This window comes from Triturus cristatus, chromosome 8 (genome assembly GCF_964204655.1).
Source record: "Triturus cristatus chromosome 8, aTriCri1.1, whole genome shotgun sequence".
Classification (NCBI taxonomy): Eukaryota; Metazoa; Chordata; class Amphibia; order Caudata; family Salamandridae; genus Triturus; species Triturus cristatus.
The window spans coordinates 205,291,268-205,316,180 of NC_140591.1; the positions used below are offsets into that span (position 1 = coordinate 205,291,268).

General features: G+C 48.9%; 1 protein-coding gene across 7 annotated transcripts in view; it reads right to left on the bottom strand.

The window, feature by feature from the left end:
• SON (SON DNA and RNA binding protein) overlaps positions 1-24,913 on the bottom strand; it is a 722,851-nt gene that overhangs the window by 535,259 nt on the left and 162,679 nt on the right. For all 7 annotated transcript variants that reach the window (XR_014967657.1, XM_085621364.1, XM_085621369.1 and 4 more), the window contains one exon: positions 6,455-6,612. Coding sequence is in view for 6 of the 7 variants with exons in the window: in XM_085621364.1 (XP_085477490.1) it covers positions 6,455-6,612 (158 nt within the window). In the remaining variant the exon portion in view is untranslated. The remainder of the gene's footprint in view (positions 1-6,454; positions 6,613-24,913) is intronic.

Sequence of the window (24,913 nt, forward strand, 5' to 3'; positions counted from 1 at the left end):
TCTGCCGCCCGTCCCGGAGGCCTGGGGCGCCACTACTGCTGCCTCGGACTGCCGTTGGTGGAACTTCTGGAGCGCTCACGGTCAGCCGGGACTGACGGAGAGGACCACGAGCGGTGACCCTGCCCTGTGGCGGACGCGGACCTGCTGAGACGCCGCTGCGGACCGCGGGGTGCGTGGCCTGGGGCGGAGGACGTGCCCGTGCTGCCTGCAAAGGCCGCGGCCTGATCGGGGTGGCCCGCTCCGCCGATTCTCCGGCGGTCTGGGGAAGGGTGAATCTGGAGACGCCTTCTGCCGGGACCATGAGCGGGAAAGGGGCCAAGGGAAACTCGCAAGGCAAGCTGGATAAATTTGCCTACACCAAGGACTCCCCCGCATTGCCGGACCGCGGCAGGCGCACGGAGAAGGTGGTAGCGGATAAGGAGGCGCCGAAGGTGACGCTCGAAGACATTATGGCGGCCCTGACACAAGTACAATCCACTGTGGGGTCAATCTCGACAGATGTGTCTCTGCTCCGCGCGGACTTCCAGAAAATGTCAGCCAGGGTCGCGGACGTGGAGCAGGTGACGGAGACCCTAGCTAAAGACTCGACCTACCTCCTTCAAAAGGTGTCGCAGTTGGAGACGGAGACCAACCGTATGGCGGCCCGGCTGGACGACCAGGAGGGGCGCTCCCGCCGCAACAATGTGCGCATCACCGGGATTCCCGAAAGTGAGGGGCACCAAGCCATGGACCTCTATGTTGAAGACCTGATTAAGTCCAAGCTACAGCCCAAAGGCCTCTCGGCCTTCTCAGTGGAACGAGCCCACAGGGTACCAGGTGGCCGACCACGGGTGGGTGCGCCTCCGCGGCCTGTCCTGGCCCGCATGTTCAACTTCCGTGACAGGGACGCTATCCTTCAGGTGGCGCCGCCCCTCCGTCTCCAAAACTCCACGGTGTCCTTCTCCCCGGATTATACGGCGGCGGTGGCGGCGCAGCGTCGAAGCTTCATGGAGGTCAAGAAGAAACTGAGGGCCCGAGAACTACCTTACGCTATGCTCTTCCCGGCGCGGCTTCGTGTTGTGGCGGAGGGCAAAACCGTATTCTTCAACACCCCCGAGGAGGCTCATGACTGGCTGGAGGGGTGGCGACCGGCCAAGGGCGCCGGGCGCTCGAGCCGCAGGACGAGGCACCCTGGAGGTGCAGAAGACTCTGAGGGTCACGACCGGCGACTAGAGGAGGTTGGGGAGGAACCTGCCGGATGAACTCCTGGCCTGAACTGCCTTTGACGCGACGTTGGGGACTGACCTCCGAGGCATGGAGCTGCTGGACAGGCCTACTTTCTGTAATTACAAGGCATGAACGTTGGGACCTGGGGATTGGGGAGGTCATGGTCTTCCTCGGACTCCACGCTCCTGAAAGCGCAAGTACTGGTTGGGGTTATGAGGATTGAGCACTCTGCTGAGTTGGGGTGGCGGGCAGTTCTGAGTCCGTGTGGCAGGGAGGGGGTTGGGGGATTGGGGACATTTTTCTAGTTTAGTTCTTATGTTTGGGTTCTGGAGGACACAGGCTTACGACCTACACCATGCGCGCTTCCAGCGCGCGTCTTATATCTCACTCCATAGTGTTCACATCCGGCTCCGTCCCGTCTTCCAGCCACCATAATGCCTGGCTCGACACATGACACATCCCCTGACGCCGTTCTGACCCCGGTGCATCCCCTCTCTCTGCTTACGTGGAATGTGCGGGGATTGGGAGACAAGATCAAGCGAGGCCTGGTTTTGCATAGTATCAAGCGATGTGCCCCGGCAGTGGTCTTACTCCAGGAGACCCATCTCACTGGCACCACTACTAAAGCGCTGAACAGGTGGGGGTACAAGATGGTGGTGCACTCTGAATTCACCTCGGGGTCCCGGGGGGTAAGCATACTGCTGTGCAAACAGCCCCACCTCAGCGTGCTCAGCGTGCACACGGACGGGGACGGGCGCTTCGCGGCAGCTCACACTCAGTGGGAGGGGAGGTCCCTCAATATAGTGTCTGTCTATATCCCACCTGGGCTGCATGCTGTGGCATTCCCGGCGCTTAGCGAATTTCTGCTTGCACTACCGGAGGGAGAGGTGCTCTTGGGGGGCGACTTTAATGCGGTGATGAATGACCTCGTTGACCGGTCTCCGCCTCGTGGGCGGGGTGGGGGGGGTGTCCCGCCTTGCGTGCTTTGCGGCGGCGATCGGGTTCACAGATCTCTGGCGGCGGCATCACCCGACGGCGCAGTGCTACACGTACCACTCTGCGGTGCACGATAGTCTAACCCGCATTGATTACTTTCTGGGCTCCCCGGGTTGCCTCCAAAATATTGAAAGTATTGATATCCCGATCCTTTTGCAATACACTAGCTACCACATGATGCGTCGCCGCATCTATCCGATACGCCCCAGCTACATGCGCTTGCCGAGGATTGGTAAGTCACTAGCGCGAGCGTCGAAACTGTACTTTCATGAAAATGCCGCCTCGGTCGACTCCCCTACGATTCTTTGGGAGGCGTATAAGACGGTGGTGCGGGGCCGGGCGATGGCCGCCGTCGCAGAGTATAAGCGCGGACAGGTGGCGGAATTGAGGTCGCTGGAGCTTGAACTCCAGGTGGCGGAGGCCCGCCAGGCCGCGGCCCCTTCCCGTGAGGCCTCGAGCGCTCTGCATGTGGTGCAGACGAAATACAAGGAGCACCTGACCGAGCGTGTCCGACAGCGCCTAGAAGCCTCGAGGCACACAGTCTACGATGTAGGCGATAAAACCGGAAGGCTGCTCGCGTGGCTTGACAGACGTGACGACGGCTCCCGAAGCATTGCGCAGCTGGACACTACAGAAGGGCAGACTACGACAGACCCACGAGCCATAGTGCGCGCCCTGGCGGAGCACTTTCGGGGAGTGTACTCCTCCACCTCCTCCATGTCAGAGGAGATGGCACTGACTTATATCCAGGACTTGCAGATGCCCAAGCTCTCCCCGGAGGCCCGGGAGACTCTTGAGGCTGAGCTCACGGTGGATGAGCTACAGGCGGCTATTGGCGCATTACAACCCGGAAAGGCGTTGGGGCCAAATGGTGTCCCGATAGAACTTTATCAGCGGCTGCAGGAGATGTTGGCCCCGCACTTGCTAAACATGTTTACGCACAGCTTGCAGATGGGAGAGCTCCCCGTTGACCAACGGACGGCCACTATCGTGGTGATACCGAAACCGGGTAAGCCCCCAGACCAATGTACCTCTTATCGTCCCATCTCGCTGATCAACGCAGAGGCCAAGATCCTTGCGAAATTGTTGGCCCTCCGGCTCACACCATACTTAGCTGACATTGTGCACCCGGATCAGTCGGGTTTTATGCCCGGGAGTAGTATGTCCCACAATCTGAGGCGGCTGCATGGTGTGCTGGCCCGGGTGGAGCGGTTGCGAGAACCGGCTGTCATTCTCTCCCTTGACGCGCGCATGGCGTTCGACATGGTGGAATGGCCCTTTCTCTTTGCGGTGCTGGTGCACCTGGGGTTTGGACCGAAATTTTGTGCCTGGGTCCGGCTCTTCTACACTAAACCGCAGGCCCATGTTGCGGCCAACGGACACATGTCGGAGGACTTTCCTCTGACGCGTGGCACGCGTCAGGGCTGCCCACTGTCGCCACTGCTTTTTGCCCTAGTGCTCGAGCCGCTCGCGGCTTGGATACGGTGGGAGCCCGGGATGAGGGGCCTTCAGCGGTCCGCCGACTGGGAGGACCGAGTCTCCCTCTATGCGGATGACATACTGCTTTACCTGGCTTCCCCTAGACGCTCCATTTTGACATTGCTGAACATCTGCGACATATTTGGCCAGGCATCGGGCTACACAATAAACTGGTCGAAATCGGTCCTCCTGGTGCTACGGGGCCCCCCTCCGCGGCTACCGGCAGGGTGTCGGCTACAGGTGGTGGAGGGGTCGTTCAAATATCTAGGGGTGCAGGTGACTATGGATCAAGTGGAGTTTTTTATGCGTAATTTAGGCCCTCAGGTGGACCGCCTCAGGCGCGATGTGCAGCACTGGGGAGCGTTGCCTCTGACCCTGGTGGGGAGGGCGGCGCTCTTCAAGATGATGGCCCTGCCGCGGTTTCTCTATGTGTTGGAGAATACTCCGTACCCTGTGCCTCCGACCTACTTCCGCACGATAGCAGCGCTTGTTTCCAGCTTACTCTGGGGCAATAAACCGGCGCGCATTGCGCAATCAAAATTGATTCGCGGGTGGTACGATGGGGGACTTGCGCTCCCGGATATCCAACTCTATTACTGGGCGGCGCAGCTTAAGGTGATCAACCAGTGGCTTCATGCGCCTCAGTCTGATCCTGCATTTAAGGCGGACAGGGAGGTGTTGGGGTAGAGGGGTATGCTGTCCCCTCTATACGATGCCCGACTGGCCCCGCAGCTGATTGGCCCCCTTAAGCAGACTGTAGTTATCTGGCATGCGGCACAGGCCAGGTTGGGATGGCGAGGGGTCTTGACTCAACTTACGCCCCTTTGGGACACCAAGCAGCTGGGCCGTTTAAGGGATAGCAAAGGGTTCGATGCTTGGGACAATATCGGAATCTCGGTGGTAGGCGACGTGTGGCAAAAAGGGGCGGTCGTCCAGTTCGCATGTCTACAACAGCAATACGAGCTGGCTCCCTCAGAATGGTTTAGATACCTCCTAATGAAGCATGCACTGCTGGCGCAATTGACTCCTGGCGCCCAGGTTCCGGAGGCGTCCCCGTTAGAGGATAGACTGTTGACGGAGTACATGCCAAAGAAGGCTACGTCCTTCACGTATCGCAAACTGATCAACAACTTGCCAGACCCTTTGGGGCTCCTGAGGGAACGGTGGGCGGCGGCGATCGGTGACTTTGATGATCCGGAGTGGCGTGAGGCGCTGGCCTCGCCGCGTGAGGCGGGTATATCTTCACGACTGCGGCTGGTGCAGCTACGTATTTTGCATCGCTCGTACTTCACCAGATGCTTGCTACACAAGATGGGTAGAGCGACTCACCCCTTCTGCCTGCGGGGTTGTGGGGAGGAGGGAACCTTTTACCACACTGTCTGGGAGTGCCCCATTCTTCAGGTGTTCTGGAAACGGGTGTTGCGTACAATGTCACAGGTGTGCAGGATATCGCTGATGCCGGAGCCCCGGCGCTGTTTGCTGAATGTGTGGGAACCCAATGATCTTGATCGTCAGGCGCAGGGCTGGGTGACGCTGGGGATCATGACGGCCAAACGAAATATAGCCCAGAGGTGGGGAGCGGCGGAGGCGCCGTTGATGTCTGTGTGGCGGAGAGAGATGGATGCAGCCATGTTTGCTGAGCGGTCAGTGTTCGTCAGGCGGGGCTGCCCTCGCAAGTGGGCCAAGGTTTGGGGGGCATGGAACAGGTACAGGGGAGGAATATGTGATCCGCCGCCCGTGTCTGATGGGGACTCCTCTGATTCGGATGGTTAGGTTGGTTTGGGGGGGGGACGGGGAGAGGGGGAAACGTGGTCCTTCTCACTGCATTGGAAGTGGGCTGGGTTGAGGAATTGTGCATTTGGGTGGGAATTTGTCATACGATTTCTGTACAAGGTCTGTCTCGATGTCCTTTTGTTCTAACTGTTGTGAAAACAATAAGAATTTTACACAAAAAAAAAAAATGAAGTCCCACTTGTTAATAGAAGTCCAGCTCAAATCAGAAGCACCGGCTTCAAATGACCAGCACCAAGCCGAAGGGTTGTGGCTTTAGACTATACATTTGCATACAAACATTTGCTATTTTGCTCATTTTCCATAGGATTACTTATTTGCCAAAGATAGTTCATTATAAGGAGTCAAAATTATGGATTCCAATACATTTCTTGATTTAGTTTTTATGAAGCTTCTACTATTTATAGGAAGTTTATTCACTGGTACAAGTACAATTATTAGCTTATTTTGGCTGTTGACGTTTGGGTGAGTGCAAGCTCTTTCTTTGAGTGAAAATGATGGTTTTCTCCACACTTACAGTGCTGGTACAACACTTCAATAAGGGAGACCGTTTCACAAGTAGTAACTAGAGGGCTCTCTCAAGTAGTTGAAAAGGTAATCACATAATGGGGTGGGAGAGCTTTAACCTAAAAATCTGCATATACACTGAAGCTACTCTGACGTGTGCTCATTTTGAGTAGGGTACATATAATATTCCACAGCTGTTTATGGTGAGGAATAAACATCGTAATTTACAATAAGTGTTGTAGGAGTTATGAAAATAGTCATGTAACCCTACTATACACAGGAAATATCAGTCATTGGGAAGTGTAACAATTTCTATTTTTCAGAAACTATGTTTTACAATATGGGAAATACTGTAGAGTTTCTAAAACTCATGCACATCTTAAATTATTCTCAAGACACTTCGGAACAGTGATTATAATGTTCTACGTATGCTTAATAGAAAAAATAACTAATTCAACAATCACTGTCTGCTTACATCCATGAGCTCCTGTATCGTGGTTCCACCAGATCTTTGCGAAATTTTGTCTTCCACTGTCAGTGCAGCAGGCTTCAGGTTCTGCAGTAAAGGTATGCCGGTCTTAATAGACATGGCAGCTGCATTAGCTTTGGCTATTTGAAGAAGTTGTGCCTTTTCTGGAAAAAGGTAAGCATACACAGTTTATATTTGCAGTTCTATTTTATATCAAATTCTTGTATTTACAGTATTTAAATTTAGCTGTAACATAGTTAAGTTCTTAAATTACATATGTGTATGCCAAATGTGGAAAAATAACTATAAACAAAAGTACCTCAACTTTTCTAGTAATTTAGACATTACAAATAAAACAATTACACAAACTTATGATGATCTCTCCACAATTATACTGCGTCTAAAGGAGTTTCCACACCATCACTTTAGATTCCAGGAGAAAGCATAGCAAAAAAGAATTGTTACGTACATGCCCCTTTAACAACTCATTAGTGTAATTTCAATTCATTTTTGTTTTAATGTTCTAACCTGCCAAAATAACAGCCACCGGCAAAGTCAATATGTCCGGCTTATTAAAAAATCTATGTTCTTCATTAACTATTTTGTACGTGCTGGGGCGTGGATTCATGAGGGGATGAATGAGACTATGGGTCAATAAATGAGTGTAGGAATGACAGGACTGGTAAGCAATTGGGTGCATGGTTACATGACTGGGTGCATGGTTAAGTGAAGGACTGCATGGCCAAGTAAGTGCATAGATGGGTGAATGAAGGGGCCAAATACATGGATGAATGAGCAGCTAAATAAGCGAGCCAGTGCATGGACAGAATAAAGAGTGATGAATAAGCATGTAAGGATTATTAGGTGAGGTGAGTGAGCAAGTGCATGTGTTATCGATTAATACAATTTCAATGTACACCATGATACATGCATGCACAACAGCGGCAATACCAATAAATGCAATGTTGATGTATGCCATAAATTTTGCACGCTTAATGTCAATACCGGTAAAAGCAATGTCTATGTACACTACAACTGTACGCATAATAATGAGAATGTCGGTAAATATGATATCAATGACCGCCATGTTCTAGGTACACGCAATAACCAACTCGTATCGTTGATATTTAATTCACCCAAGATGACCTCCCCATCAAGTCAAGAGTCAGAAACATGTGGTAAGACAGGACCTGCGACCCAAACCCAGGCCTATCGATTCATAAGTCACAGGTGGGAATACACACAGCCAAAGACAAATGTGCAACCCTGATCGATCTCACACATAGGCAACCACACCACAAACAGGTCAGAGTAAATTGGTCTCAATAAAACATGCTTGGCTAAAGGTACACATTCCCAAAATATCACAAAGTTAGGTACCACATGTAGTTAGGAACACTCAGGACACAGCATGCACAGCACAAGTAGTGATCACGAGTTGCCCATGCTGGACATCTGGACGTATACACACTGGCCCACACTAGCTCTCCCCGAGATAGAGAGCCACCTTATTAGAGCCCCTTCTTTTAGATGGTTGTATTTATGATTTATGACTAGGCCGGGACCGACATGCTCTCTAAGAACGTGAAATCGTTTTATTGTACCTCACAAACTGTATACGATTGGTCGAAACTTCTGTACATTGAGACTGTCTTCAGACGCAACTGTTGATTCACTCCCAGCCACTGCGTTTAATTAAACCAACTTGTTACTGCTTTGCTAAAATGCCTAAGCTTTTCATTTTTTTTAAGGTAAATTCATATCTGAGCAACATTTTGGCGAGCCAGATAGGAGAAGGAAAATGCTACTTACCCAGTATGCATCTGTTCTTGGCATGTAGAGCTATAGATTCACATGCTTTGCATAGTCTGCCATCTAGTGTTGGGTCCAGATGTTTGCACTTTGTTTTTCTTCAAAGTCGTCTTTTCCAGTCACGAGGTAGGCAGCAACTTCTCTTGGTGATAATGCGCAAGGGCTTGTTTTCCCGCAGCGGGTGAGAATAGAAATGTCAATGCGTATGTATGTAAGATAGTACTGGAATAGGTACAGGTACCCGGGGAGGTGGGTGTGCGCATGTGAATCTACAGCTCTACATGCCAAGAACAGATGCATACTGGGAAAGTAACATTTTCCGTTTGAGGCATGTGAGCTGCAGATCACATGCTTTGCATAGACTATACAGCAGTTATCTCCAAAAGCGGTGGATAACCTGTAGCTGTTGCAGTTGTTTGAAAAAGTGTAGGTAGAATTGCCTGGCCTACATTAGCCTGTTGTCAGGCTAACACATCCACACAATAGTGTTTTGCAAATGTGTGTGGTGTAGACCATGTTGCAGCTCTACATATGTCAGATATGAGAATGTTTCCTAAGAAAGCCATAGAAGCCTAGTTTGCGAGTGGAATGCGCTCTAGGGGGAATTGGTAAAGTACTCTTTGCTTTTGCATAGAGCGTCTGAATGCATTTGACTATCCACCTGGCAATACAGGATTTAGAAATGGGATTACCTTTGTGTGGTGGAGCAAAAGCAACAAAGAGTTGTATAGTTTTTCTAAAAGGATTTGTCCTTTCTATGTAATAGAGTAAAGCTCGTTTAACATCTAAGGTATGTAGAGCTCGTTCTGCCACTGAATCTGGTTGAGGAAAGAACACAGGCAACTCAACAGATTGGTTGATGTGGAAGGCAGATACTACTTTGGGTAGAAATTTAGGGCTATTGCGAAGAACCACTTTACTCTGGTGTATTTGTAAAAATGGTTCTTCTATGGTTAGTGCCTGAAGCTCACCCACTCTCTTAAGTGATATAATAGCAATGAGGAAAGCAACTTTCCAAGTGAGAAATTGCAATTCAAATGTTGCAATGGTTCAAAGGGTGGGCCCATTAGTCTGGTGAGGACAATATTAAGATTCCACGCTGGGGCAGGTGGAAGTCTTGGTGGAATGACTCTTTCAAGTCCCTCTATAAAGTCCTTGATAACAGGCACTTTGAAAAGAAACAGATGTGGTCTATTCGGAAGGTATGCAGCTATTGCAGTGAGATGTAAGCGTATATATGTATATGCTAGATTTGAGCGCTGCAAATGTAGTAAATAACAAATGATACTTTGAACTGAAGCATTCAGCGGGTTAATGTGGTTGTTATTACAATAAAAAACAAACCGCTTCCATTTAGATGCATAGCAAGCTCTTGTAGTAGATCTTCTGGCTTCTTTAATGATATTGATACAGTAAAAACTATTGACTGGGCAGACCTGCTATCTCCAGGGCCGGGCTTTGCGCTGCTCTTACCCTTTGGCCGGGCTTGGCTCCGCCGAGACCCTTCCTTCCATCGGACTCCATTTCCCAGCTGCTCCACCTGCAGCAAGGACGCCGCCTCCGTCATCGCGTCGCGCAAGGAGGAGCTTAAAGGGCTGACCGGGGCCGAGTCCCTTTCGTAAAAACTATTGACTGGGCAGACCTGCTATCTCCAGGGCCGGGCTTTGCTCCGCTCTTACCCTTTGGCCGGGCTTGGCTCCGCCGAGCCCCTTCCTTCCATCGGACTCCATTTCCCAGCTGCTCCACCTGCGGCAAGGACGCCGCCTCAGTCATCGCGTTGCGCCAGGAGGCGCTTAAAGGGCTGACCGGAACCTCGTCCCGCGGGAGCGCGCCGGGAGAAGCCCGGGACAAGGGCGGGGCCGTCAGAGGCCGAAGGAGGCCGGGCTGGGCTCCCTCTCTTGTAAGTGACTTTCCCATACACGGAAAGGACTCCTAATATATTAGTGGAGCTAGTAAAACGCTACAAATACTCTATCCTGCATTGTGTTATAAATGTTCAATTGGTGAACTTGAAGAGACTATTGCCATTGTCTTAGGGCCCATGAACTAGGCCCCCTTAGTCCCGTCTACGACTAGATTCCATTATTGCGATGTCGTCTCTTGCTAGAGATAAGCCTATAATGGCTGGAGGAGTCAGTCGAGGCACACTCGATAACTTTGTCATCAGGGCCACCTCGGATATCGACAGGGAAATTACACTCTAAGAGCGACGGGCCGAGAGACGATGCTCAGTAGAATTTATTAAGAACAAGCGTTCATCTCTGGGCCTGATACAGTTAGCTATCTCGCCAGTCCCGAGCACATATTGTGTAAGGGAGGATTGTGGGTTACCCCTAAGTGACCGTATCCCTTTACTTTTGCGGGATAGATCCCCTTGTCTAGCAGATTCCAATGCCCCAATCATGAATGTTTCTGCCTCCCCGAGTAATTCGATTCCACAGGATGTGATGACGGATACTCCGTTGCTACTATTAAAGTCTGTCCAAAAAACCAAAAAAACTCTTAAAATCCCTCACGCCCAAGGTCCGCCACCGGAAAAAAAGAGAAAGAGGGGGAATGGTCCTCAGAAAAAGTTGTTTAGTCATTCTAACTCTGGGAACCTCCAAAGCCCCTCTCTCAATGTTCAATCAATACCTGTAGTAGTAACCCCTCCATATGTACCATTGAAAGATGCATCTACTACCGACCTAATGGGTAGCATGGAACAGCTAATTAGATCACTCATATCTCCGTTAGTAGAGAGGTTAAAAAGAATAGCTGAACAACTGGATAATTTGGAACAGGCTATTTGGGAAAACAAAGGGGCAACCAAGGATCTAAATAAGCCATCTCCAGTCCTTTCCGGTTCCGCTCCGGACCACAATAACATGGCTCAAAAGGAACCAATAATAACCAATGTAGCCAAGACAAAACCGTTGAAAGCAACCCCCTTTAAAACTATAGGGCCAAATGCAAATAGGAAAAACATGGGGGCCCAAGTAGGTGGAATTATAAATCCTCCGAGAACTGGTCCAACATCAAATCTCCAAAAATTGAACGGCTTGGAAAAGCCGGTGAGGGCTATTGCACCCAAAAGGCATTCAGTAGAACTGCCCCCGGAAGCAGTTCCGGATGTGGTTGTTCTTACTGGTGTGCCACCCCTAGATGAGGGTAGAAGTGAAGCTGTCTACCAACTGAAAAATAAGACCATATTTTGGCTCAGACAGAATCGCCCTTTACCGCCAAATATAAGTGGCGAAATCCTATATGTCAGGCGTCTCCCATGGTTAGGTCAAAGAGCAAAGGACATAAAAGGGGACATTGTAATAATAAATTTTCGTGACAATAGAGCAGTTAGACACATCATAAACTGGTTCCCCTAAACGGTAGTAGTGTAATTTCCACCCAGGATTTAACTTATTTTTACCCAAGAGGTTTAGTGGCCTCTGTAATTAATGTCATGCCCCTGCTACAATTTCAGCATAGCCATACTGGGCTTCCATCTCTAAATCAGGCAGACTATTTTGGGGCACCATTCCAATACCAAGTAGGCCATCCAAGGCACCCTTCCCGTCAGCAGGTTGATCGCTACTCTCATGTTTATAATCGATACGGGATCCTATCAGGCTTGGAGGGAGTAGATTGACTGCACTTCGGGAGCACAATAAATGCTGCCGAGGATAGCTCACAAAAGGTGCCTCTCATAACCACAGAACCCTTACCCAATGGCAGACTACATGTCACGCTTTCAATCCAAACTAGTTTCCAGCATGCAGTGAGCGATTCCTGTTGTAACGGGTCAGGAGAGTTGTCAATTGCCCAACAGGGGTCAAAGGGCAGGAACCACCCTAAGATATCTAGTAGGGTGGAGGGGGCTGAACATCCAGGCTTGGTAGGCTTTCCTTTGGCAGAAGATGTTGTGGCCAGCCCAGGTGGGAGGAATGAATTAGGAATAGCCATTAAAGAGCTAGCAGGAGGTTGCGATCTGCGAAATATCAGTGGCCCAGGGGTCCAGCCGCTAGCCACCGCTGTACTGGGGGGTGATCCAAGCAGGGTCAAGGGGCAGAATAGTTTCGTGGAATGTCGCGGGTTTGGGTCCCAGAATGCACTCACCAGAATGGGCGTAGTTTATAAATGACTTTGACGTCTGTATTTTTCAGGAGACATGGGACTGCGAGCCTCTCTTCCTCTTGAGCTTCCTTAATTTTTTTGTCCCGGCCGTTAAAGGCCCAAAGGGAAGAACAAAAGGGGGTCTAACCATTTGGGCTCGGCAGGCACTCTTCGACAAGATAGCAGAGCTCCCCACAGGCAATCATGACATGCAGCTGATTAGGCTTTGTATGCCTTCGGGGGAACCCCTATATATTTATAATCTGTATAGAAGAGGTCATAATGGGGGGAAATCCCAAGTCTCGGCTGCACTCGACCAATTGATTGGTGCTCAGCCAAGCGAGAACAACATATTAATTGCCGGTGATATGAACATGACCTTTGAGCCCCTTTCAGTAGAAGACTGGCAATCAGGAGAAGATGTAGATACCGAATGGGGAATCCCTAAGCTGGACTTAAAACCTGTGAGTAGATGGTCAGTTGAAGTAATACAGATGAACGCCTTATGCAGCGAAAGGGGGCTCAGAGCTTTGAATGGTAGGACATTGAGGGATGGACAAGGGGCAAACACATTTGATAATGGCCGTTGGCAAAGTCGGATTGATTATGTTATTTGTAGCTTAACGATCTGGCACTTGATGAAAGATATGAGGGTGGTCAGTAGACAAGAGAGTGATCACAACCCCCTTTGTATTACTCATTTGTTGTGGGGGGGTGACCTGGAGGGGCAAAATATTATAACAGAAGTGATGGCAGAGATCGTTCCAACGAACGACTTGAGGCGAGTCAAGTGGCCCCAAATTGTGGCTAACCACGCGGTGCTACTAAGTATTAGCACAAATCTGGATCTTACCACCTCTGCCATGGAAGTAATTTTGAATACGGGATCGAGGGGCAGAACAGATATGGTTGAGATTACTAATCTGCACTGTGAATTCTTTAGCTCGATAAAGGGTCACTTCTACAGGGCAGTACGCTCGCACCCGGGCAAGAAAAGTCGTCCTCATGTGGCGGGGTGGTATAACGCCACATGTAGGGCAGCTAGAACTTCTCTGGGGATGGCCATCAAGTCCAAAGATCCAGCCTTCGTCAGGGAAGCAAGGCGGAAATACAAGTCCAGTGTATCTATAGCCAAGAAACAATGGGACGAGCAGCACTGGCAAGATCTTAAAGCTGCCAGTTCCGCAAAAGACTCAAGATTATTCTGGAATATTGTTAAATGGGGGAGAGGGGGTCTCCCAGAACCACCTTCCAACCATGTTTCGCAGAGTAACTGGTTGGACTACTTTGGTCCCCAATACAGGTGCCGTCCGGAGGACAGGAACGGGGAGTCTGTGCCTTATGTTATATTCCAAGTTCCTCCTTTTAATAACGCGGATGTAGCATTGGCCTTGGATTTAGTTACACGGGGCAAGGCTCCGGGCCCTGACGGGGTGCCTGCAGATGTATTTCTCTATGAGAAATCATGCTGGGGGGGGGCAAGTATATTTTGAATTTGGCCAACGCAGTAGCACAAGGTGCTCCAGTACCAAAGTCTTGGCTGGGGGCGGTAATAATCCCTATATACAAAAAAGGGGACAAAACTCTACCAGGGAATTATCGGCCCATCAGCCTTATAGACAGTACAGAAGGTCGTAGGTAAAATGACCTTGGCAAAAATCATAGGCTAGGAGGAAGAAGATAATGTTCTATCTCCTTACCAAGCAGGTTTTCGTAAGTTGACTAGCACGATAGACCAGATTTTCCGGTTCATGCTACTGCACTGGAAGACAGTAGAGCTGGCGAAGGGCAGTCTTTATGCTGCCTTCATAGACTTACGTGCAGCTTTTGATCTAGTTCCTCGTTCCCTGTTATGGAAAGTCTTAGCTGAGATGGGCATGCCACTTGAAACTCTATTGCTAGTGATGAGATTGCACGAGTCAAACTCCGCAAAGATCCAGTGGGGGAGACATGGGCAAATATCTGACGAGTTCCCGGTAGAACGGGGGGTACGCCAAGGCTGTGCCATGGCCCCGATGCTCTTCTCCCTTTACATTAACGGAGTAGTGGAGCGTATGTTGTCTGCTTCTGTAGATGCTCCAACACTGGATGGAGTGAAAACGCCAATCCTATTATTCGCAGACGACATGCTCATTCTATCCAAAACGCCCAGCGGTTTGCAGCGTGCCCTGAATATCTTCGGGCTTTTGTATTGATCAAGGCCTAGAAGTAAATGTAGCTAAAACAAAGCTCATGACATTTAATCCCCATTCCAGCTTTAGAGGGAACTTTCTCATGGATGGCCAAAAGGTAGAAATGGTTTCGGATTTTGTCTATCTGGGTATCCACATAGCCAAGGGCGCAAAGTGGGGGAAACACACAGAAAGGCGGCTCTTAAATTTCGCCAAAACACTGGTGCTATAAGTGCTGAACATAAAAGGTCTTTGACCAAACCTATTGCGCCAGCACTTCAAGTATATGAGGCCAAAGCCATTAGCTCGGCGCTCTATGGCTCAGAGCTTTGGGGCTATGGCAATTTAGCACCACTAACGCTCGCCGAAAACAAATTTCTTCGAAACCTTATCGGCCTCCCCAAAAGTACACCCATGAGGCCTCTGCGTTGTGAGTTAGGCAGGAAAGCCATTTCAGATATGGCTAGACGAAGACCCATTTTATACTGGCGGCGCATCTGGGTCACCCCTGAACTCGCTCACTACGCAAGGGGCTTCCTGGATTTAATTAACTGTGATAAGTTCCATAAGATAGGTTGGCTGGGGGATATGCGTAGAATGTTGAGGATTCTAGGCATGAATGAGCTATGGGAGAATCCAGAGGAGGCCCTGTTCCCGACTAAAGCAATTATAAAAGCAAAGTATTGGGAAATGGTAGAACATCGGGACTGGAACGAAGCAGATCCTTCTACCATGGAGGGACTATTTCTTGAAGTAAAAGCTTCCCCTTTCCTTGAGCCCTTTTGGGACACTATAACCAAACCCCTGGACAGGAAGCTATATTTCCAGCTTAGCGTGGGGTCTCTCCCAATTAGATCACTAACTGGAAGATGGGCCGAGGGTAGTTCTCAAGTCTGCCCAGTCTGTAAAACAAGTACTGAGACCATTGCCCACTTACTCTTTGTGTGTGGGGCTTATTCAGTCCCCCGACGTGTCTGGCTGAGGGCTATGTGCAAACAGCTAGGCACGAGAGAGAGTGACATGGCTCTAAGGATTATCTGCACCAGTCCTTCAACATTCATTGCTGTGGCAGTTGCTAAATTTCTGGGTTGGGCTTGGGCCATTAGAAGGAAATCTCTTGCCTAATAGCAGGCTAGGTGAAATGAATTTAGACCATTGCCTGCTCTCCCAGTCAATGAGAATTTAGTCTCTTTGTGTTTATACTGGCTTAACAACTGCATGATATTTAGTTTCTATTGATGAATTTTAATATTATTGATGTCATGATGCTTTATTATTTTAAAGATTTTATAAGAGATTGTAAATATGTTATAAATGTTTCATGCTTTTATGAGTTTTTACCTCGAATAAAGCAATAAAACGGAGCAGAAAAACGGAGCAGATATTGATACAGTCTGGTGGAAGATTCAGATAACCAAACTATGATTTCAGGTGCCAGATCACAAGGTTGAGAGGGTTGGGATCTGGATGTCTTATCTCTCCATGGCTCTGCGTGAGGAGACTGGGTGTGAGATGTAGTTTTTGATAAGGAAATACTGAGAGTTCCAACAGAGTAGAGAACCAGGGTTGATGGGTCTATGTGGGAGCTACGAGGATTAGTATGAGTGATGTTTGTCTCAGCTTCTGAACCACTAGCGGAATGAGACAGACACGGAAAAGCGTAGGCAAATGTCCCTGACCAGTTCATCCATAGAGCATGGGTGTGGATACCTGGAGGCGACGTTTTGGCATTTTGTGTTTTGGTGTGTGGCGAACAGATCTTTGTCTGGGAAACCCCACATCTGGAAGAACAGGAGGAGAACTTGAGGGTGAAGTTCCCACTAGTAGATCTGTTGTGTTCATGGCCGTCCGCAGGGGGGAGGGGGGGGGGGGGGGGGGGGGGGTCAAGGAGGGGCGCTTGCCCCCCCCCCCTGGAGTGCTCCTCCTTGCCCCCCCTGCAGCCACCCATGCTTTTACGGACGCCTTTTGTCTGTAATTACGGGCCCTGCAGGGAGCAGAGGTGTTCCCTGCCAGAGGCCTCAACTCCCTAATGGGGCGCCTCGCACTCCTCCTCGCAGCCCCTCCCGCCCATTGTCATTCTGTCTGTGGCTGATTATCACAAACAGAATGACAATGGCCAGTTTGTGCTGCGCGCCACAAGCACGAGTGGTTAGGTCTGGACACAAAGACCTCCTTTTAACACTCTGTAGCTTGAGAGCAAGGGGTCTTCTGAATGAAGGTCTAGGGGGAGTCGATGCATTATTGTCCCAAGTCTAAAATTGAGGTTGCAGCATAGCCCGGATTTCAGATCCCACTAAAAGGTACACAGACTCTTGTCAATAACATATCTATCTGCCAGTATGCACCCTATCATGTCTGGCAGGACGTCCCGACCCTGTGTTTCACTACCTCATATCCCCCTGCACCCCACTCCCCACGCTCACTGCCTCATATCCCTCTGCACCCCACTCCCCACGCTCACTGCCTCATATCCCCCTGTACCCCACTCCTCGTGCTCAGGGCCGGCTCTAGGCGGTGCGACCGGTGCCACCGCACCGGCTGCTGACTTCGTGTAGGGGGCCCTAATATGAAGATTTAAAAAGCACCTGCTTCTTTCCTGGACTCCTAGAAATTTCCAGCCACCAATAAAAAGGTCTAAATGACTGCAGTGATTAATGCACTTCCTTAGAGAGAGAGAGAGGGAGGGAGAGATCAAAGTTTTGTGTAATGGAAGTTTCTACTCATCCTAAGGTAGCGCAGAGGGTTACTATGCTTGCTGCAAAGAACGTGCAGCTCACAAAGTGCGTATAATGTAATGTAAATAGGTCAGTGGGTCACACTTTTGTCAGAGAGAGCATATTGTTGAGAACTCTTTATGAGTTAAAATCCTGAAATGTGGAACAGTGAGCAAGTAACTCATCAAAGATGCATGCAAACTGGGCTAGAGCGTTATGATTTCCCCCCAGTTTTTCATTATCCTAATGTGGCAAAATGGGTTAATTTGGGTAGAAATCAATTCTTATTAATAAAGAAAACCCCCCATCCATGGTGCTAGGTTTTAAATTCTAGGTTTCTGATTCTCCTGACCAAGCCCTCTTAAACTATCCTGCCTACCTGTACGGATGACCTGTGACTCCTACACCTTCTTGTCCTCTCTCTTATGTAACATTTCCTATGCACTGATTTACACACTTATGATTGATTGTCTCTATGTAATCTGTGTGATGTAAAGTGTTCTGACACCTTACACTGATAGGAGCGGCGCTATAAAATGAATTAAATGCACCTGAGACTGATTGGTTACGGAGGCTTGAGGGGCGCTGTCAAAGGATGGTTATGAAGAACCTGTAGTGGAGGTGGTCATTGGGGGTGCCAAAAAGCATTGTCGCACTTGGCGCCACGAGCACTACCTCTGTTCACCCTTTTACTTCTTTCTCAATATCTCTACTTCTTTTCCTCTTCAGTAACATCTGTGACACATCTCTGCACTTCCTTTATATAAACGCACCCCTCTACCTCACCTGTCTACCTCAGTCTTTATTATTCCCTCTTCCTCAGCTGTCTCTACCAGTCTGACACACCTCTCCCTCTCTCTACCTGGCCCTCTCACGTTCTACGGCTGCGTTATTGTGCCCTCTCCATCTTTGATTTACCTGTCTCTGCTCCTGAATCTTTTTCTTCTACACCTCACTTCTTTGTCTACCCTTCACCCCTCGCTACCCTTCTGTTTGCCTCACTACGGTCTTTACCCGACCCACCTTCAGTGCCTCTTCCCATTTCGCCTCACTCCCTCACAGCGCTCTCCTAGCATGCATCTGTTTCTCCCCTCACCACCATGCCTGCCTCTACGCCGCCTTACCTTTCTAACCAGCCTAACTTTCTACCTTCCTGTTATTCCTGGTAGTGACGCTTTCATTTAACCCCTCCGGTTGTATTACCTACGCATTCAAATTGAGTAGGTCATTGCTGTGCTCCCAACCCGACATCGAGACCCATTCCCCTAGCCTCTCAACATGCCCAGATATAACAAAAAGCTTTGGCATAGCCAATTGGTCTCGCCTTTGGGACCTGCTGCAGAACTAAATACTTATACTGCCGGCATCATACTTACCCAGCGCCAAGACGCCTTGGCAAAAGTGCGCTATATAAGTTCTTCAGTCAGTGAGTCAGTCATAAGGTCCCAAAGGCGAGACCTATTGGCTATGCCAATGCTTGTTTTTCTCAGGTTGGCCTGAACATTACCCGATCCGGATTGTCTGCCATTTTAGCCCCGCTACTATTGATTAACATTAGCCACGCCCCTTCATTTGCCAGGTTCACCCCCCCCCCCCTGGAAAAATTTCTGCGGACGCCCATGGTTGTGTTTGTCGGCTGAGCAGATCTACGATCTGGTTGTTCACTCCTGGTAGGTGTTCAGCTAGGAGATCAATCTTGTGATGAATGGCCCACCTCCAAATAGATTGTGCAAGGTGCGACAGTTGGAGAGTGCGTCCCCCGCTGTTTCTGCATGTAAAACATGGCTGTCATGTTGTCTGTGCCTATCAGGGCAGCTTTGCCTACAAGGTGAGTTTGGAAGGCGTTGAGCGCTAGAAAGACTGCTAGCAGCTCTAGATGATTTATGTGCAGTTGATTTTGCTTTTGACTCCACAATCCTTGAATTGTGTGAGTTTTGAGATGAGCTCCCCAACCACTGAGCGATACCTCTGCTGTTAGCAGAGTCTGTGGACTTGGGTTCTGTGGGTTCCACCACTGCAAAGAGTGTGGCTGTCCACCAACACTAGATCTGCCAATTGACCCGGAGATTGATTCTACTGATGTGCTAAACATTCCTGAAGGGGACACATTTGAAGTCTTGCATAGGGAACTATCATGATGCAAGATGCTATCCTTCCCAGTAGCTGAATGAATACCGGAGCTGGTAATGAGTGGTTGGGCTGAAACCTTGAAACTGGAGCCGGAATATTGTGGATTCTGGATGCGCTGGGACAGGCTAGATCTTTTTGTGTATAGAGTGGCTCCTAAGTACATTTGGGTATTGGAGGTTTGGAGATTTACTGTGAATCCCAGGTCACGCAGTGAGTGTACTGTTCTGCGAGTGTGTTGTAGACACTTTGTGAGAGAACTGGCTTTGATGAGCCAGTCGTCTAAGTATGGGAAGACGTGAATATGTTGTCTTCGCAGATGTGCTGCCACTACTGCCAGGCATATGGTGAATACTCTGGGAGCAGTGGTGACTCCGAATGGGAGTACTTTGAACTAATGTTGTCCCCCTACCACAATCTTGAGGAATTTGCGATGAGCAGGATGTATCGGAATATGGAAGCATGCGTCCTTTAAGTCTAGAGTAGACAGAAAGTCGCCTAGCTGACTGAGAGGGAGCACTTATTGGTGTGTTACCTTGTGAAAATGGTCCGATTGAATATAGATGGTTAGGTCTCTGAGGTCTAACATAGGCCTGAGAGATTTGTCCTTTTTGAGTATGAGAAAGTATAGGGAGTATACCCCGAGCCCTTGATATTGTAATTGAATGGGTTCTATAGATTTTTGCAGTCGAGAGTGTACTTCTTGTTTGAGAAGCTCCAGATGCTCTGGTGAAATTTTGTGTGTTCGAGGAGGAATGTTTGGAGGATTGTCCGTAAGCTTCAGGCACTAACCAGATTGGATAATATCTAGGCCCCATCTGTCTGAAGTTATTGTATTCCAGATGGGAAGGAATTGAATGAGACCTCCCCTGACAGGTATGGAATGATCGAGGAAGAGGAGGCAAGTCACTGTTTGCTGCAGGGGACGTATTGGGTGTGTTATCTTTGCCCCTTCCCTTGCCATTGCCTCAAAATCCTCTTCGAAAGTAACCTCTGGAAGAGGATGACTGATTGTTGCCTTTATGGAAGATGAGGTATCTGTAGATACATTTTTTAAGCCCTGCCCTCCCCCGTAAAAGGAGCGGCAAAAGGAACCCCTACCAGATGGGGACTGCAAAGTTCCCATGGATTTTACGACCTCCGTGTTCTTTTTAGGTCTCGTCTAGCGCGCATGTGCTGCTCGGAAAGCGAGATTTATTGGGGTAGAGGGATTAGGAGAAGGACTTTTGCTCCCGCCCATGCTTTCTATTGGGCAACATCAAAAATTCTGCCTTGTCACTGGTGTGCAGCGGTTTTTGTTACCACCCTGTGGCTTTTTTCGACACGCCCTTGGGACAGCAAGTCTACAGCGTGTCTTGCTCACGCTGCCTGCACGCGCCAGACGGCTCTCTGTAGGCGAGTTGTCCCAAGGGCTCTTTGATTGGGCATCGATTAGGGATCACGCTGCCTTCATGCAGACGTCACTGTCCCTCATCCCCGCTGCAGCAGCAGTGAGGCAGCACCATGTGAGGGAGACTCCTGGGGACACGGGGCCGTGCGTGTGCCCACCTGTGCAGCGCGTTTCTTCTTTCTAAAGAAGTGTTTTTGTTTTTCTTACCAGTTTCGTACTACAGCGGAAACTCGACCCGACGGCATCGAAGTCGTTTCTTAAACGCCGTATTCCCGTAACTTGTGCTGACTCTGTTCCCGACGTCAGACCTTTCACCCTGTTAAACGGACTGCAGCGCATCCCGTTTTATCCCCATGCAATAACTGACCTCCCACGGCTGGCACTGCTGCGAATGCGTGCTATCGTGTTGTCAAGGGTGACGTGTCTCAATGACAGGCTGGCAGGAAGTGGTGGTAACAGGAAGCGCTTGCCGGACACGGAGTAGAGTTAGCATCCCTGGCCGTCTGTCTCGGACCCCGAGGGGAGCACTGTACGATCACCGAGCGCCTAAGGACAGGCGGCACTATACTGAAGAAAGGGGACAAGAAGGACGAGGAGTCTGGTGAGTTCCGGGGGTACGGAATCCTTGTGCCACAGTGCCTCAACGATAGAGAGTGCCTGCCACAGAGCATATGCCTCCTGGCAATGCAGACTCATCGCTGCACCACGAGCACAAACCATGCCCCCAAGTCAAGCTATTGGCATTGTAAATGACAATGCCTTTTATTTATGTTTTAAAAACCAAAACATAAATGAAAAGAACTGTCATTTACAATACCAATAGATCATACTCGCGAAATACAAGACCTATTGTATTGCAAATGCTTAGGTGTCGCATTTGCGAGAGTTTAAGCTACTGGCATCGTTAAGGACAGTTCCTTTTATTTATCTGTTTCCAAAACCAACACATAGATAAAAGGTTTGTCATTTACAAGGCCAATAGCTCAAACTTTTGCAAATGCGAGACCTATTACATTGCAAATGCTTGTTAATTTTTTCTAAAGAGGTATCCACCACAGGACCAAAAAGGTGTTCTTTTTCAAAGGGTAGGTGTAAAATGGAAGCCTGGTTTTTGGGTTTAAACCCTGAAATCCTTAGCCAGGTGTGACGTCTTAGAAGAACACTAGTGTTGACAACGCAAGCTGCTGTGTCATCTGCGTCTAAAGCACACCTAATTGAAGAGTTGGGAATTAGTTTTCCTTTCTGAATTAAGTCATATGCCTTTGGTTTATGTTGACTTGCAAGAATTGGCGCAATTGTTCCAATTCATCATAGAGAGCCCTGTCGTATCTTGCTAAGACAGCCTGGATGCTGGCAATACGCCAGTGAATGGCTGCCTGCGCTGCTACTGTTTTGCGAGAGGCATCTATAGGCTTTGGCTCCTTGTCAGGAAGAGGGGCATTACCTGTTGTTTGAGAGTTCGCTCTTTTACAAGCGTTAGAAACCACTAGGGAGTCTAAGGGAACTTGGCCTTTAATGTAGACAGGGTCTGTAAATGCAGGTTTGTATTTTTTATTTACCCGTGGTGTTAGTATCCTTGCACGCACTGGGTCCTTAAAAATATAACCCGTGTGCTTAAGCATGCCCTTAAGCATGGGTAGTGTAGGAGTTGCTCTTGAGAAGAACTTTAATGTCTCAAATAGAAAATCCTCTTCAAGAGGCTCTTTGTGAAGCAGAACCACGTGATATTGAGCAGCCCTGTTAATTAATTCTATGTACCATACATTTTAGTCAGGTGGAGAGGGTTTTGTAGGGTATAGATCTGGGTTAGTGTTCGGATCTGTATTGTAATCATTCCATGCATCTGGACTATTGTCATCTGGGGTGTCCTCATCCCCGTCATCCTGGTGATCCGGTGACTGTGGTGAATTTGTAGGAGTAATGAGTAAATTAGGGTCAAGTGGGGCAGGGGGGGGGGATCAAGAGGAGAAGGATTAGTACCAACATTTTTCTTTTTAAGGGGAATGTGGCAAGCTTCCTCCATCTCTGGTTTCCGTTTAGCTGGCAATTTGACATGAATATGACCAGTTTTAGCGTTAATGGCAAGTTCTTTCTGTTCCGGGTCCGTGTTGGAAGGCGGGACGTCGAAATGAGGCTCCTTCGATTGCAGTAGAGCCATTTGGTCTTTCGGTGCCGATGTTTTGGGCGCTGAGGTTTTCGGCTCCGAAAATTTAGGTTTGGTACCGAAGGGATGTCAACGACGACGTGTTTTGATTTCGGCGCCGAAGATTTTGGTTCGGTGCCCCAAGGGGCCGACTGGTCCCGAGCCGGCAGGCTTTGGATGGTGTTTAGGTGCCAAGACTGAAGGCGGGGCGTTGGAAACATGTTCTCGGTGCCGATCTTGGCACGAAGGCAGATGAAGGACTGTAGCCTTTTTCTTGGGCATGAGTTTGGGCAGGGAGATATCATTACTCACGATACACTGACGCTACGGAACGTCTTCTTCAATGTTGGAGTCGTCTTCGAACAGGGAAATGTTTTCCTCCTCTTCCTCGGCTCCTTTGCGTCAAAGATTTCATGTTCAGAATCTTCTCCAATAAAATTGGTAGCAGAGCCACCTTGTTAGCACATCTTGTGACTTCGAGCCCGACGATCAAGGAGCGTCTTCTTCGATTAAAAAGATCGGCATGTGTCACAATTTTGTTAATTGTGTTCCGGGGACGGACACACGCGCAAGTCAGTGCGTGGATATTTCGCGCAACACCCGGGACAGAATTTAAATGGAGTCCGTTCCAACGACTTCGAGCTGACCCAACCTCAGGGAGGCCCAGCGAACTAAGATTTCTTGAACAATACGATACGCGAAGAATGGGAAGGCGATCGCAAAACAATACCGTTGAGGGTAGTGGATTGCGCAGCAAGGGGAAACCGAGAACGGTGTTGAACCGGAGGGCAGCAAATTCACGTCAGAACCTGATGACGGAAAATAACAATGGAGTCGATGCCCATGCGCACTATCACCGAAAGGAGGAGTCACCTATCTTGTGACTGTAAAACACTTCTTCGCAGAAAAACAAAGTGCGAACATCCGGACCCAACACTAGATGGCAGACTATGCAAAGCATGTGATCTACAGCTCACATGCCTCGAACATTGGTTAATCGAGCCAGATTGCTGCAGAAGGACAAGTACCCCTACCCAAATTGATTCACATCTGCGCAATGTTACCAGTGAGCAGACACCATAATTTATTAAAAGTTACGCTAAATCCATGGGGCGGAGGTCAATGCAGAGGCAGTCACAAGGGTAAGAGACATTATCTGATTCTTAGTCCCAGCATGTGTAGTGTGGTAAACTAGGACAAGCGTGTAGATCACTTTTTCCCTAGTCAGCACGCTGGAGAAGGTGAAGGTAGTTTGTAGTTTATTTTGCTGGTACCACTGAGCGTTACACAACTGGTAAACTCGGGCCCTTGGTGTGTTATATAGGGCCACTTATTTATTCTAGCTTGGGCCGCAGAGAATTACACAATTGGTTACACCTAGGTCGCTGATGGGTTATAAAGGGCAACCACCTTGATCTTATTTTTTAGTTAAAGGTGTTTTCTTAGGGACTATCAGTTTCTTAACACTGACAGTGTCTGAAAGAAGTGAAGACGTGGATTTTGTTTTTTGCTTGGACCACTGGGTGTTAGAAGAAGTACACAGGACCCCTGGATGAGATATAGGGTGTAATTCGGACGTTAGGTAAAAATTCGGCCCTTGGCGAATGAAGTGTAGCTTGTGTCTGGCCACATAGGGCCGATAGTTGTCCGGTTGTTTCTTTTTCTCCGCACAAATAGTTTCTATTTTTGTCCGTGAGCCGATACTGACAGATTATTGTGCCCACTTAGCTGCGTGTACCACATAAAGTATCCCTTCTCCTCGGGCTGATTTTTTGGACAAAATATTTTTTCTATTGATCTTTCCCTTCTAGTTTCTTTTAGGTTTTCCATTTATGCATTATTGATGTGGCGCAGTTAAAAGTTTATAATTGTGCTACGCGTTTGAATGTTATGTCATGTTAATAAGTTTATGCGTTTATGAAAAAATTACTTTTTTGGCTCCCCACAAATCAGAATTCTACATTTGCTTTTTCGCTGCTAAAAAAAATCAACTCGTACTGTTCTGAACCAAACATCGCA